General features: G+C 40.1%; 1 protein-coding gene across 1 annotated transcript; it reads left to right on the plus strand.

Moving 5' to 3' along the window:
- The first annotated feature begins 4,715 nt into the window (after positions 1-4,715).
- Positions 4,716-15,660, plus strand: mknk2b (MAPK interacting serine/threonine kinase 2b). Its single transcript, XM_026323731.2, has 14 exons — positions 4,716-4,857; positions 5,510-5,712; positions 6,160-6,250; positions 6,403-6,504; positions 6,599-6,696; positions 8,967-9,046; positions 9,236-9,309; positions 9,477-9,581; positions 9,928-9,983; positions 10,190-10,285; positions 13,325-13,519; positions 13,658-13,822; positions 13,938-13,978; positions 14,100-15,660. Exons 2-14 carry the CDS (start codon positions 5,662-5,664, stop codon positions 14,371-14,373), a joined length of 1,428 nt encoding a protein of 475 aa, XP_026179516.1. The 5' UTR covers positions 4,716-4,857; positions 5,510-5,661; the 3' UTR covers positions 14,374-15,660.

A 15,660-nucleotide genomic window follows, 5' to 3' on the forward strand; every position in this document is an offset into this window, starting at 1 on the left:
AAAGTAACAAGAAACTACAGCCGGTGAAGTGGAGTAAGATTTTCTATATTTCCCCATGAAATCTCTTGGAGTGGAACTATGAATTAGAAGAAAATCTCATGTAAAGTACAAAAGGCTCAACTTTATATTTAAAAACTATATCTGCGGTCTTTTAATAGTAATTGTACTTAGTTTCTTTCTACCTCGGATCATCTCTTCGTCAGTCGTCTCCAGCCAAATGTTTATGCATCAAACTGGTGGAAGATGAATTCAGATCTTTTACTTTCACCGTGGAACTGTTTCATTTCATTATTTGTCAAAGATCGTCATCTTCACCAGATGTTTTTGTATTAAAGGGATATGTATCCATTTATTCAGAACTACAATATATTGTTCCAAGTTTCCTTCCTCCATTCAGCTGGATATTTTCACACACATTTAAATGAACAAACATGATGTAATTGTCTACCCTACTAACATCAACCTCTGCAATGATCTCACTGCCTGCTGCAACCTGATCCTCTTAGAGGATTGTCACTCCTCTCTTTCTCTCTGGCTCAGTGGAGTCACTTCCCCTAAACACTGTATTCTGGCAACATGCACTATGACTGTTACGTGTGAGATGAGCTGCGCCTGCCCTGCTCTTTCCCGCCCTCTGGTCTGTTTTTCTCTTTTGGAATGTACCAGACAGCCCCGAAGGGCTCAGCAGTTGCATGAAGGGAAATACTGGAAAGATACCAAAAAGAAGGGGAAGAGTTTCAGGCTGCAATAAGGCAGACTGAAACCTGTCCAACTCTGTCACACTTTACACAGCAGTATTTGCCTTTTTTGTTGATGAGGCAGTGTCTTTGTTTACAGGCAGAAATAATGGTCTGGGAGATAATGTGACTCAGCAAACACTGGAATAAGCACACGCCCTTAACGGTTTTGTGGCTTGCAAGCCTCATGCAGTGGCAAGTTGGGTTGAAACATGATCATGATTTTAGACGCCCACAGCTGGAGAAGATCCACAAGGATTTCAGGAAGAAAATGAATGATTTAGATGGGGCACAGAGAAACGTCAGTTAGTTCAACCTGAGGCTATGCTTCTTCTGACAATGAATGAATAGGTTATGTAAGCAGAAATGCCAAACATCCACAGACTACAGCTTCTGCGCTCTTAAGAATTTACCACTTCATTTTGTCTTAAACAATAATTCATTTGAAAATCTGTGGGTAGTCACTGTTCTTTGGACAAAACAAGCAATTTAAGCAGGTCACCTTATTTAGGGGCAAATTAATCAGGTAACATTAATTTAGAAAATGGTCTGATTGTTACAAAACTTTGTGACTAAGAAAATAATATCAAAGTTAAACACAATGTCTCTCTGTCTTCTGATATAAAGATAGTCTGACTTCAGCTGATATGAAAACTACATTATGCACAGAAACATTTCCTATGTCCATGTTCACTTGGTGTTTACCATTCACAGCAGTTTCCCTCTCTATTATAGACACGTAAATGTTCCTTTGTGCACTGTAATTTTGCCTGAACTTTGAATAGCAGTACAACAAAGACTGCTTATGTAATAAGTCATTAAAAATGGAAAGTGACTTTTCTAACATATCTTACACTTCCCATTCATTTCTAAAAAGTAACACACAACATAATTTGTTACATCTAAACAATAAAACTTTGTGTTACAGCTGGTTATTCAGAAGGTCTGTGTCTGGAAGGTCAATGCTTCAGCTGCAAGCTAAGTAGTAACAAATTCCAGTTGTTGGTGTGTTGCCTAATATAGAAGGAGGTTCTAAGAATTTAGAAACATAATTAATTTCAAAATGATTTGGAATACATGGTTATGTAACTAGAGCAAAGTGCAGAAAAAGAATACAAAAGGTTTTCCAGAGTACAAATGGAACAAAGTTGGAACAAAACAAAGTCGGTTGCAAAATCCTTGGTAACTCTTTCCATGTTAAACAAGTTTTGCTGGATATTATACGTCTTTCAGTAGCGGAAGAACTATTCAGCCCATTTACGTAAGTAAAAGTAGCAAAACCAGTCCTGCATTTAAATCATATTTAAGATGAAGTGTGGTAGGGAAGGGTATGAAAAATTGTAATTTGAAAAGTAACTTGTAACTACAGCAGCAGTCAGTTGAAATCATTTCAGAGATCCAGTATGACTGCCCCTCTCCTGGCATAGCTAAAGCAGATGGATATTAGCCAGAGGTTACATTTCAGTCTTTCTCAAGTGGAGGTCACTTCTAACAAGTTCTAGCTCCTCTCTGGGACAGTCTGGTCTGCGGGATCCTATCCCAGCTCTCTTCAGGCAAAAGGCAGGAGTACACCCTGGACAGGTCGCCAATCAGATGCAAAGATACTGATGCAAATTCTGGAACACAATGCTGTGGTTGATATGTGTACAGGTATGTACACATATACATACAGCCACAATATATTGTAGAGGACTAGCCTCTGTAGTACAGTCACAAAGAACAACAACAACAACATGGACACACGTCTGTTCTATCATATTTCAGGCTGGAACAACCTCAGCTGAAAAAGAGAATCCCTCTCCTAAGAGTATCTCCTGATTGAGTGTCATTTATGTCAGAAATGTGGTTGGTGCTGCCTAGAGTTATTTGTGCTGGCCTATCCCTCTTCCTCTTGACCTGTAGTAACACAGACCCACTCTCCCACCCTTCGACGTGTGATCGTATGTTCCTACTAAAACATGTCGCTTCGCCATGTGCTTCTAACTGGGGATAGTCTACCAACAGCTTGCGTAATGTTTGGTACTACTGGACTAATGTTTGTGGGGTGGAAGGTGAGTGGAGGAGGAGAAGTATAAAACCTCTGGTCACAAGATAGCTGGCTCCTGAAAACAAACCTTACATGGTTGAAAGTAAGACACCTTTGATAAACAGTACATTAATGCTGTGCAGTGCAGGTCTGTGGACTAGGCATCACATGCAGTGATATAGAACAAATTGCAGAACAAACAATGTACACTTTGCATTTCCTGCTACACAATTATTAATATCATGCCTAAATAGTAAAAATAATAATAACATAAGGAAACAATGTATCTCTGGCACAAATACGTTCTTTAATTTCTGATAATATCTTCTCTGTGGCATCTCACAATCATTCGACAGGATGTATGAGAGCACACACTTCTACATCATCAGTGTTCTTAAATTTCTCTCATTATCACAACCATGACACAGTCTCCACCCTTTTCTGAATAGCATCTTCATCAGGCTGCAAAACGTGATGTCTGACTTGTCACACATCACAAAAGGTGGGGGGCTGCAGCTGGGCATTTCACACACACTCCTTTCCAATTGTAATACCTAAAAGCCATTATCCATGATCCATGCATGTATATGTTTTTTTTGTATGATTTGGGTATATTTTACATGCATGTAATTTAAGTCCAGAAATATATTGTAACTGTCTTAAAAGGTAATCGTAAATGTATCAAAATTGTTTACTTCCTCAACACAATTAGCAGTTAGAATGTGCTAGTGTTTGTTTAAGTGAGGTGTTTGCAGAATATTGCAGTCCATTGGGTTTTGGAGTCAAATATACTTCTTACTAAATGTGTATTTGATTTATTTGTTGTAATTGCTGGTTGTTTATACAAACAAAGTTTTTGAAGAAAAAACAACTGATAATCTTACAAAGATTGGGCTATTAAACTACAGCAGTAGCCTATATAAATTACTAGTTTAGCTTTACTTCAGCCAGCCATAACATAAAGCTGCATACACATTAATCTATACATGGTTGTTAGATATTGATACACATAGTTTTACTATGTTGTAGTTAAATAAACTTTTGAGTGCAGAACTTAAGTAGTGAAGTATTTTTTCCTATTTTTGTTACTTTTACTAGTAAAAGCAGCAACTGTCTCAGATTGCATGTGAGTATGTGTGTGACTGGCTGTGTTTGGGTATGTGACAATGAAATGCCACAACAGCTGAAGTAATGTCAGTGCAAAGCCGCATGCAGTGACTCAGAAGGGGATTTCTTTGAACACCCATCTGGCCAGGGCCATTCATTGCTGGACGTGAGAGTAAACTTCAGGGCATTATAATTGTAAAAAAAATCCGTTTGTGAAAAACACATAAAGAAATAAGGTTGGCGTATTTGCTTGCACTCTTTGTTTATATACCTCGCACAACACAATGCTGACAAACTCCTTAAAAAGCTGAAATAAATGGGTGTCCATGGAGAGCTGTAAAACAGCAACATAAGCAGATAATGTGGTTTTCTATGCCGTCATAGTGCACACTGGTCGATCTGATATGTTTTGTGTGTTGCACCAGCCTCGTCTCCCTCCGCCTATATTCTCTCGTCTCCTCACGTCTTTCATCAGAACAGCCTCGGTTACTGATTGTGCGGATGTGCACGTACTCTCCATATCACTCCCGCATGGGGCCTCAGAAACAAAACAGAGCTCACTGGCCACGTACCGTTTCGCAATCATTACACATTTACTTTGTGGCGTTTTCTATAAAATATTTTCTGAATTTCGTATTTTAACTATTTAAAATACACACTCCATTATGTTAAGCTATAGTCCACGGATTGGGCACTACGTTTAACCGCTGTTTTCGTTTTTCATCCACCGTGAAACCAAATGGTACCCCTCCGCCATGTCCTTTTCTAGAAAGCACATGATCTATCCGGTTTGTTGATGCGGTCCTGGGGAGGGCGGGGACAAGGAGGAGTCCGCCGGGAGGTTATAAAAGCACCCACGCTGCTGGCTCTTTACCACCTTCCACGCACTTACAATCTGGCGTCTCCCCCTGTGACCGTCCTCTGCGGCTGTACGAGCAGTGGGCCAAACAACAACGCTAACACTGGAGCTGTAAAACTAACAACGGGGTGAGTAAAAACGAAAAGTAGATTTAAATTGCATTTAGACCTTTTATTATTATTATTTTTAATCTGTGTCGCATAGGTGAATGTAAGGTCAGTTGTGTTTTCCTGCAACACTGTCGTAATGTCACAGTTTTAACGTTAGCTAACGTTAACCGTTCTTGTCTGACGTTAAAGTCATAACGGCTAACTCTCGAGCTCTATCCGCGAGTTGGCCGCTGAGACTCGCGAGCATGTTAATGTTAGCTAAACTAACGTTAGCTTCCCTGCAGCGTCTGCGGTCTTTGTGGCTTTTCGACAATTTTTCTTATCTTTACGCAGACTCTAGGTTAGTGTTCTGAATAGTTTTTACATGAAGCATTGTCTTATCTTGACTTATTTTACCGACTTACCACGGAAGCTGAACGTGGATGGTGTATTGTCTAACCGTGCATTAAATAGCTGTATTTGCAGTGTTTTTCACCATGAGCAGGTGACCAAAATGAGCTAACGTTAATCTGCTTTAGGGTGTTTGTTTAGCTAATTATTCATTTTAACTTGGCTCTACTAAAATTTTTGAGGTGTTAGCTAGTTCCCATCTGTGAAGATTAGCTAGCTCATTAATTTGTTGTGGTAGTGTGGATTGTAACGCTGCGGATTGTTTTTGTGTGGTTCACAGGGCTCCCGTTTAAAGCGTCGCAGCTACAAGACCAGCCAGCGCAGTGTGATCACTTGCGACTCTGAAACGACTGTTTCGGGGAAGTACAAATTGATATCCCAAAATACACTGCCGCCGCACATCCGCCAAAAACCACCCCAAATCGAAGCAAAATGGTGCAAAATAAGATCACCGAAGTCACTGGATTCCATCGCTCTTTCAAGGTGAGATTGTTTGATTTCATGATTTTTTGAGAAGGTTATAACCAGAGCACGTTGGTCAGCATATTAGAGACGACTTCATCTTGCTAAATATAACACATCTGTCACTCTCCAATACTTAATGCGTGACAAACATACCATGTGCCCTGTTAACACGTGTTTGTGCAGCTGTGACTTGAATATAAATGTTAAATGTCTGCTGCATTCACCTCGATGCGTATTTGAGAATGGACTCACTAATGTGACTCAAGAGTATTTAGGTGACTTTGTTGCTGGGCATCAGTGTTTTTTAAAAGTTCATGTCCATGAGTTGTTTCACTTTATGGTTGCAGGCTGTGAGATAAGGCTCTTATCTTAAAAAAAAACAAAAAAAAAACTGATGCTTTCAGCTAATCAGTTTATTAGTAAGATTGCATACCATAACAAGCATATTTTTGTTGTTACCCCTAGGGACAAAATCCCTTTGAATCAGAGGACTTTACTAAAAATGGATCCCATCTTATCGATTCGTCATTTAATTTTGATTCCTCCCCAAGACATGGTGAGTATTAAGTTTTAAAACTGTAGCTTTTCTTTGAATGCTGCCAGTCCAATCCATATTGCTTTAATTGCGCCAAGCTTTTAATGCTTTCTTTTAGTTTGTTTGGATTCCTTGCTCACTAGCACACAATAATGTGGTGTTTGTTTTGACAGACATGCCTTCCAGCAAACCTATTGATATCCCAGATGCCAAGAAGAGAAACAAAAAGAAAAAGCGTTGCCGGGCAACTGACAGTTTCTCTGGACGTTTTGAGGGTAAAGGCTTTTATTTGTGGAGTAATTGTTGTTATAAAAAAAATAAAATATATGTAAAATAATAGAAAAAAAATCGTGTTAAACATTTTCACAGATGTCTATAGACTGCAGGAAGAGGTACTAGGAGAGGGTGCTTATGCCAGGGTGCAAACATGCATCAACCTCATCACCAACAAAGAATATGCTGTCAAGGTAAGACATTTTACAGTTAATGACTAGCTGTTATGTCCTTTTTATTTAAAGACCCATACCATAATACAGTGGGGTTTGCTTTCTGCCACACTCTTCTCGTACAATTGTGTGAATGTCACCTGCTGGCTGTGGTTAGGTATGTGAATTGCTTAATGAAATGGTTGATGTTGTTGAAGAGTTAAATGCTACTGAGTGTGCATCAGTCTGTTTTAATGACTTTTCACAGATCATTTGTTACAGTTTAGGGAAAGTTTGGTTCCTTGGTCAGTTAAGTTTTTTTTTTTTTTTTTTTAAGATCCCTTTGTTCAGCTCTCTGTAAAGTATGTCTGCAGGGCCCCTTCTGTCCCCCCCAGTGTGCAACACTAGCTGCTGTTAGCAGAGGTTTCCCCTTGCTGTTTTTTTTTTAAATATATAAATAGTTCAGCCTATCAGGGAGCTGGGATGGATACGCCCACCCCCTTTCTTCCTTACTCCTATTGCCTACAGAGGGCGCTGGCAGTGAGAACATTGTGTACTGGTAACTGTGCCAAAACAAAACCCACACAGAGGAAGGAGGGGCATTGCATGAGGGTTGTGACCTAGTATGTTTACATTGCTTTGTTCTCCTTCTCACTCAGTACAGTTGTACTGTTTTCTTGCTGTGCAAAGTGTGGTATGGACTTGTGAATACATGTCTTGATGTCTTGCCTCCTGGGGGAATTCCTGTTTTGTTTTGATGTATAAGGTTTGTTTCCTTTTTTTTTTTTTTTTTTTTTTTTTTTTTTAAAAGCAAACATTGTTTTTGTTTTTTTGTTTGTTTTTTTTTTTCTTGTGGAAAAGTAGAATTAGATTTTTATAAATTCTTGGACTGGTAATCACACTAGACATAAACACTAAGCCATTTTGTTTTACTTATAATAAAGCATGTTTGCAAATATAATAGGAAGCAAAATGGTGACATTTAACAGCTGGTTTTCCACAGACCAATTGTCCACATTGTCTGTTAATACTTCAGGAGAACCAGAGTACAGATTTTGTCTGAATTGGTCTTAGTATTATTTACCCAAGGTTGTTTTGGTAGATCCTTTGGGAATTTTCAGTTTAGTGGGAGGGAGGCACAAAGGTCTGCAGTTACTGGAGGTCATTTAGGAGTCTGAGTGGGCTCAGACTGTTCCTGCCAGATGTCCTGTCTCCCCTCCCCCTCCAGACAGAGGATGAGTTGCGTATGTAGGCTCCTTGTATTGGCAATAAAAGCGTGAACACTGAGGACAGACGTATCTGAAGGTTCCCCAGCAAATTCTCTTAAGTATTAGTTTGTTTGAACCTGCAAAGGCATTTTTGGAAGCAGCAGCTTGCTCTGATGCAGATCTGGAGCTTGCATGAACAACCATATATGTTCTGCTGTTTTCTTTTTTTTCCCCTTTAAATCTATGCATGTTATCAAGCTCTGAGGTTTGTGTTATGATCTGGAGAAAGTGAGCTGATTGGGGGCTGTTAAGCTGCTGACTCAGACTGGAACAGTGCAGAGAGGCTTTGGATGGTCACAGGCCTCTTGTCTGTGCATTAATCCTAGACACACACAGCAACACTGGCCCCACTGGCCTTCAATAGCAGCTGTAATCCAGCTACCAGGAAGAGAAGTATGCACAGCCTCCCAAGCAGACAATAACCAACAGGGCTGGAAAATTCAGGCCTTTTGCTCTGGTGTCAGCAGTCTATTTTTCTGTCTCTCTTGGCATGATATCAGGCAGCTGGTGCCCCCTCTGATTTAGTTCCAGGCAGCACAAAGTTATATTTAGACTGCATTTTTTTGTCATTGTAAACAGTTTTGGATTAGCTCATGGAACATTTAAAAGGAATTCTTATGGCTCCTTAGGACCACAAGATTTAAATATGGGTCACACATGAAGACTAAGTATAGAGATGCCGTGTCTTGTTTCATTGTGTGTTCTATCTCTGCTTAACAGGCAACATTAAAAGTAGGTTGAGCTATCTTTGCAACTGGCAAGTGTTATAAAGCGGTCAAAATGCAGGTCTGCTCTGAAAGTTACCATGCAATGTACATAATATAGGTTACCTATGCTATACTGCCCACTTTATAGTAAACAAGGCCATGGCTGGGGGTTGTGGTGCAGTGAGAGTGGGTGGCCTTCACCCAGTCTTTAGCCATCATTGCACTTAAATAATTGTTCTCCAGTCTCCTTGTGTGGAAAACTTGAAAGTCATAGGCTCATTTTAGTGGGATATTTTTTTAGATTGTGTGGCTCACCACTTATGATGTTCTGTTTTAGATTATTGAGAAAAGACCAGGTCACAGTCGCAGTCGTGTCTTCCGTGAGGTTGAAATGCTCTACCAGTGCCAGGGTCACAGGTAATGTTCCTCTGTCCTGACCAATTAAACATAATATAGCCTGGTAAATTATGGAGACAGTATCACAGACCATTTTATTCAGATGGAAGTCCCTTAGTTTTACTACACCATGGGGCAGAAAAGAAATATATTCAGTCATCAGGTACTAGACCATTTGCTCATAGAGCTGTGTTTTTTCTCCCCCTGAAGGAACATCCTGGAGCTGGTGGAGTTCTTTGAGGAGGAAGACAAATTCTACCTGGTGTTTGAAAAGCTCAGAGGAGGTTAGTGAATCATAGTGGCTACAGGATGCCTGCATCAAATCCTTTTAATTCTGTCATATGTGTACCCTGTTTCTAGTCTCTTGCCAATTATTTGTGTGTGTGAAATGATTTTCTCTGCTTTTGCTTGTAAATAGAATTGATGTACTCTTTAATTTCCCCCCAACTAGGGTCAATTCTGGCACACATTCATAAGAGACTGCACTTCAGTGAGCAGGAAGCCAGAGTAGTTGTGCAGGACATTGCCAGTGCTCTAGATTTCCTGCATAACAAGGGTAAGACCACTTGTACAAAATCTAGATATTACTTATTTTATTTTATTTATACTGGTCACGATCAACAATAGTATTATAACGCAAAGGGTGTATGTGCACTATAAAATGGGTTTCAATACAGTACTTGGGAATTGGTCTGCACTTTACAGTAGCTAAAACTGATAGTTTTACTTATTCTCTTTATCAGTTTAGTCAAGGGCACACATTTTCATGTTGTTTAACAGGGAAATTACCTGTTTTATTTGTTTTAAATATATAATATAAAAAGAAAAATATTTTCCTTCATCCCAACATGTTGGCCAAGACCTTACTAACAGAAGTGGTGGATTGCTTTTTTCCCCCTCAGGAATGGCACATAGAGACCTGAAACCTGAAAACATTCTCTGTGAGAGTGCAGACAAGGTGAGTTTACTGCAAACATGTTTGAGCTCAATTAGTTCAAAGGGCAGCTAATGTAGTGATTCAGTCCAAGTTGCTCTTAGATTATGATTAACTATTGTTGATTGATAGTGAAAGTCTCATTAACCTAAGTAGTTAGCAGAGAACAAATGGATAAGAATACAATGTAGATGAATGTGATCAATTCTAAACTTGTATCACTTTGTTAGATTTCCCCGATCAAGATCTGTGACTTTGACTTGGGGAGTGGAATCAAGTTAAACAGTGACAGCTCACCCATCTCCACCCCTGAGCTCCTCACTCCTGTAAGTCCTTCTGCTTGTTCTTAATTTTTCTAAACAATTTTTAACATCTTTTATAAAAAGGAGAAATTTGCACAAGGGAAATGTCTAAGTGTAGCTTTTCAAAGCTTTAAAGAGACACTAAGATGCAATGTTTTTTTGTTTTGTTTTGTCCCCCCCCCCCCCCACATAGTGTTATGGATAAGACACTGTTTCCAGATCATAAAACAATGGGTTTTATCAAGTCCAACTGGCTAGCTGCCTATTGGATAGTGCTAAATGGTGTTAGTGGCAAAACAGCTGATTGGAAAGGAGGATAAGCTTTATTTGAGGATTAGGTAGTTCCCTATTGGACAGTTTCTCTGAAATTGACATGGATTGCTTCCTACCTGGCACCATCCCTTGTCATGCAGAAGTATCAGCAACACTTTGATTTATATCCCTCAGGTTAATGTCCATGACCTGTTACTTATCAGTTGTAAATATGTTTCTACATTTGTAACTTCATCTCTCTGGCAGAATTAATGGGGAGTCAGTTTTGGGGATATACGGCACACGTGTAGTCTACAGACTTTGCTGGTGGGCTTGAATGGTTGTGTATTTTGCACATTTAATTTGCGTGATCTTTTCGAATGTACTATAGTATAGAGAGTATTTGGACTGGATAAAGTCTTGTAGTTGTGCTCAAAGATCTTTCAGAAGGGAAAGTTGGTGCCCATGGACAGGATGGTATGATAGCCTTGGGATGTAATAAGGCTGCAGGGAACACAATGAATTTTCCAAGGCCATAAAGAAGTTGTATTGAAACTAAAACACACAAACTCTTGCTCATTTCCCTTTTTCTGTGGCATGAGAAAAACATCAGTTTTTCTTAGTCTCCACCCACTGACCTCAACTGCTTGCACTGTTATGCACTTTCTTTATGTTCTCTATACAAAGGCTGTGCAGAAGGCTTATTCTAGAAATTTTAGTCTCCCCAACCCCCTCTACCCAGCAACTGTGCTGTGATTGGCTACACCAGTGGGAGGAGGAGGGTAACTGGGAGGGACAAATACCTAGCCTATGCATGTGCCCTGGCTTTTTTTTTTTTTTTTTTTTTAAACCATGTTAGCAAGAATAATGTTATCTGACTTTCATTTCAGTATTGACACTCTGGCCTCTCCTAACATGTTGTTGCATTTGCCAATACATAATCCCACTTAATGTGTTTAATCAACTTTATCCAAGTACTGTTAAAGTATGCAGTTACTGCAAAGGTCTCTGTTCTAGTATAAATGTTATGAACATGCTCAGGAGGACAGAGACCTTTCTAGGAAAAGGTTAATTTTACTTTACCAAGTACTCTGCCCATGTGACTGCATGCCTAGCTGTTTGACATTAAATAAATCTTACAGATCACAAATTGGTGCTCATGAAAATGCAAGACAAGCAGCTTAGCTGGTTTTTTAAAAAAAAAAAAATCAGGGAACTGTCTGTGTTGCATAACAACAGAACAGGTCGTTTTCCTGTAAGCCTCTTCAGATCACCCTGTTGTTTCCAAACAGTAGAGCTGTGTGTCATCAGTGCTGTCAATATGGTCTGACTAGTCACATGGTTTCAGGAAAGCCCCAGGTTGCAATACCAAACAGTTCTGACAGCAGCTGATTAGCAGCTTTTTGCAGCCTACAGGAAGGTTTGAGGAGGATGTAACTGCAAAGTGCACAAGGTGTTTCTAACAGCAGGAATAAAAAAAGAATAAATGTTTGAGTTTGTCTTTGAGCCTGTACCACAGATCCCTGATTGCTGCCTTTTCTCTGCCTCACCCTTCAGCTTTTATCAGGGACACTTGCATGTAGTCCCAGACTGGGTATCTTTATCCTGACCTGTCCTTGGTTTGCACTGTGCTTGGGTGGCTTTGAAACAAGATTAGGCTGATAGCTGATTTTGATAGTACAGTTGCATTGAAGTTTAAGGGCACTTTGATAAGCAAAACTGTTTGTCCGTGTATGTCAGCTTTGATTTTTACCTGAATTGTGGGGGCTTGAGAAGGGTAGGCAGTTGCCCCATACGTTGGTAGAAAAGGTTGGGGTTTCACTCTGATAGAAGCTGTCTGAGATGAAATTCCTGTGCTTTAAATTTCATTACATAAGAGTACACCAGGGTGGAGTTGAGACAGCTAGAATATGGTACTGGGAGACAAAAGATGCCTGCTCATTGTAAACATGCACCTCGACAGATGGAAGGAAGGGTACAGGCCAAACTGATAAGCCGGTGTGTAGATTTTTAGTGGGGCACTTAAAAACCGTAACGCATGTCTGTTGTGCTACAAAAACACCTGATCAGTTCAATGATGGATTAACCAGTGTTCTCAGAACATGTTCTTGGAATTTATCGGTATTCTATTTTTAGAAATCTTCAGAGAACTAGAATCTCAACATGGAACTATTTTAATTTGTTGGTACAAAGTTCTTGTTCAAGTTAATAAAATAAGGGCAACAATGGAATATCCCATCCACAAAATCTCTGTCCTGCTGAACTTGTGACCTGCTCCTCTTTTCTGTTTTTTGTATTAAAACAGCATTTGGTGTTTGTTTCCAAGTTATGTAACTGGCTAAGGCTCAGCCCCATCTCTGGCTCTGCAGGACAGCCAATCCTCTTTTCCCTGCTCAGTGTTTGGCCTAATTTTTCTGAACTACATAACAAGGCACTGTCAGGGCTGAGCCTATACTTGCCCTCAGCCTATTCAGCCTGGATTGTGTACAGCTGGATGGTCAAAGCAGTGACTCACTGCTTCTGTCTACCCACACTAACTTGCCTTATTAGCCCAGCTCCCCCTTCCTCTATCCTTAATATATAGATGTACACAATGTTCAGAAAAGCTGTATGGTTCATTTTAATGAACCCATTGCTGCACATAAACATGTGACTGTCACATAAGTTGCCCTCCCCACAAACAGCCCAAGAGTACGCCCCAAGCTTTAACAATTGTAACCACGAGTTGTCAGCTGAATGAAGTAATGTGTGCAGTAAAAAGAAAAGCTTGTCTTTCTGTTTATTCAGTCTTGTTTTTCCATTGTCTTTCAGTGTGGCTCAGCAGAGTACATGGCACCTGAAGTGGTTGAGGCCTTCAGTGAGGAGGCCACAATTTACGACAAGCGCTGTGACCTGTGGAGCCTTGGGGTCATCCTCTACATCATGCTCAGTGGCTACCCACCCTTTGTAGGCCGCTGCGGTGGTGACTGTGGCTGGGAATTGGGGGAGCCCTGCCACACCTGCCAGGTAAGAATTTACCATATTTAGCCTTTCAGCATCTGTATATCCTGTTTCATTTGTGAAACTTGAATGTGTCAAGCTTCTCCATCCAGTTATCTAATAGTAAAGTTTGTTTTTTGTTTTTTTTTTTATGTCAATTTACAGAACACTTTATTTGAGAGTATTCAGGAAGGAAAGTATGAGTTTCCGGAGAAAGACTGGGCTCACATCTCCTCAAGTGCCAAAGACCTAATATCTAAACTTTTGGTCCGGGATGCCAAAAGCCGCCTGAGTGCCAGCCAAGTGCTGCAGCACCCTTGGGTGCAGGGGGTAAGTCTGAATACACCTAGTTGTTTCTGCATATCTTTTGGCTAAGAGTTTTTTTTTTTCTAACAGTTGTCTTTGCTTTTTTTTTTTTTTTTTTTTTTTTTTTTTTTTTTTTAAGGATGCATGTGACACTTTGCCAACACCCATCTTGCATCAAAGGTGAGAGGACAATAAAAATTAATCTACAAGACTATTCTTGTGGCACTACATAGATCTATATATCTATAGATGTACATGTCCATAGGCTGTGTTCACAATTTGACTGTTTCTGTTATCTTAGAACCAGCAGTGCCAGGGACCTGACATTATTTGCTGACAAGGCCATGGCTGTAAACCGACAGCTGGCTGAACAGGATGGCATGGAAGAACAGCAGCAGCAGGATATCCCATTTGTCATTACCACTACTGGCTCTTCCATTCACCTCTCTCCTCCTTCCAACTCTAAGCTGGCAAGGCGTAGGCAGCGAAGCAGCCAGCCCAAGGGAGGACCGGTCTCTGCTGCAGAGCTCCGTCAGCTCTTGGCCCCTCTGGTTATTGTGGGAGACTGTGCCTGAACTTTGTCAACTCTGACCTCTGAACTTCCGTTTAAGATTCAAGACCAGATCTAAGACTGCCCTGAGACTCTACCTCCCCAACTCTGGCCCCTCTCTCTGACTCTAGCTGGCCTTGGTTCCTTTGCCATTCAGGCTTTCTTGCCTCGCTGTAAAAGGAGATGCTGCTTGCAGCCCTTCCTCTGAATGCCTTCTGCCCTTTTGCAGCACTTTTGAAGCACATCAGCACAGGGCCTGCATATAACAAACATGCAAATATGTGCACGTCCAAGTTGGGGAGGAGGGCCAGTTAATGGTTTGGGAAAGAGCGAGAAGTATTTTCTAAGTTATGCTTTTTTTTTTTTTTTTTTTTCTTTTCTTCATACAACTCAGTTCAGAAGAAATTAGAACACTTCATAACTAAGCTCAGACACCAAAGGACAACCTGTTGTGCTGCTCCCATATTACAACTGGATCCACTGTGAATTAAGTTATCTGGAATGTTCTCTTTGCCTGTATGTATGTGCATGAATGGCATCTGCAGATACATACAAGCTTATGCAATATGCCAAGATGAAGGCTGTTCCTCTCTTGAAGGGATTCAGTGTAAGGGGTTGGAAGGGCTGTAAGCCAATGCTGCCCATGCTTGGTGCAGTACATTAAGTGGCTTGGGCCTTTTCAGATTTTTTTTTTTTTTTTTTTCTTCCCCTCATTAATTTTAAGATACATTTCTCAGAACTGAACCCCTTCTGTAAATGTCTGAGCTGACACGCACTCGTTAAGCTTTGGTGGCCATGCACTTAATGCTCTGAAAGAAAAGAATGTTGGTCTGTACCCAGCCAGCCCTAACTTATTACACCAGTTTTGTACAGTTTGTTATACAAATATAAGCCAAATTGTTAGTGGCCGCACTTTTTAGTGACCATGAAGACAAGTCTAATAGTATTGAATTAGACCATTTTATTGGGCATGGCCATCCTAAAATGAGACTTCTGAGCTTGATCTGAAGTATACCTGGTATGTTGGTACAGCCTAATTTACAGTATATTAAATGGTGGGGAAATGACATGTGAAACTGGGTCAGTTTCATTGTATATAATTCATGTGTTCCCTTGACACCCTTTTTTTTTTTTTTTTTTTTTTTTAAAGAATTTTTTTTTTTTCTACAAGTTTCCAAATTTATGCATTAGTTAACCTTAAATATTTTGGTAGTAAAGGTTGAACTCCTTTAAGGGGTTTGTTTGAAAAGCACACTTTGGCCAAGGTCACCTGAGTCGTTTGATCAGTCATTCGTTTTTTTTTTTGTTTTTT

The sequence above is a fragment of the Mastacembelus armatus genome, chromosome 4 (assembly GCF_900324485.2).
Source record: "Mastacembelus armatus chromosome 4, fMasArm1.2, whole genome shotgun sequence".
Lineage (NCBI taxonomy): Eukaryota > Metazoa > Chordata > Actinopteri > Synbranchiformes > Mastacembelidae > Mastacembelus > Mastacembelus armatus.

What these genes read in the sequence shown, in the direction of transcription:
- mknk2b (XM_026323731.2), top strand. Translation starts at nt 5,662, where the DNA reads ATGGTGCAAAATAAGATCACCGAAGTCACTGGATTCCATCGCTCTTTC. An exon ending in TTTCTCTGGACGTTTTGAGG is followed by an intron (nt 6,505 to 6,598) that starts GTAAAGGCTTTT and finishes ACATTTTCACAG; the next exon opens with ATGTCTATAGACTGCAGGAA. An exon ending in AGATTTCCTGCATAACAAGG is followed by an intron (nt 9,582 to 9,927) that starts GTAAGACCACTT and finishes TTTCCCCCTCAG; the next exon opens with GAATGGCACATAGAGACCTG.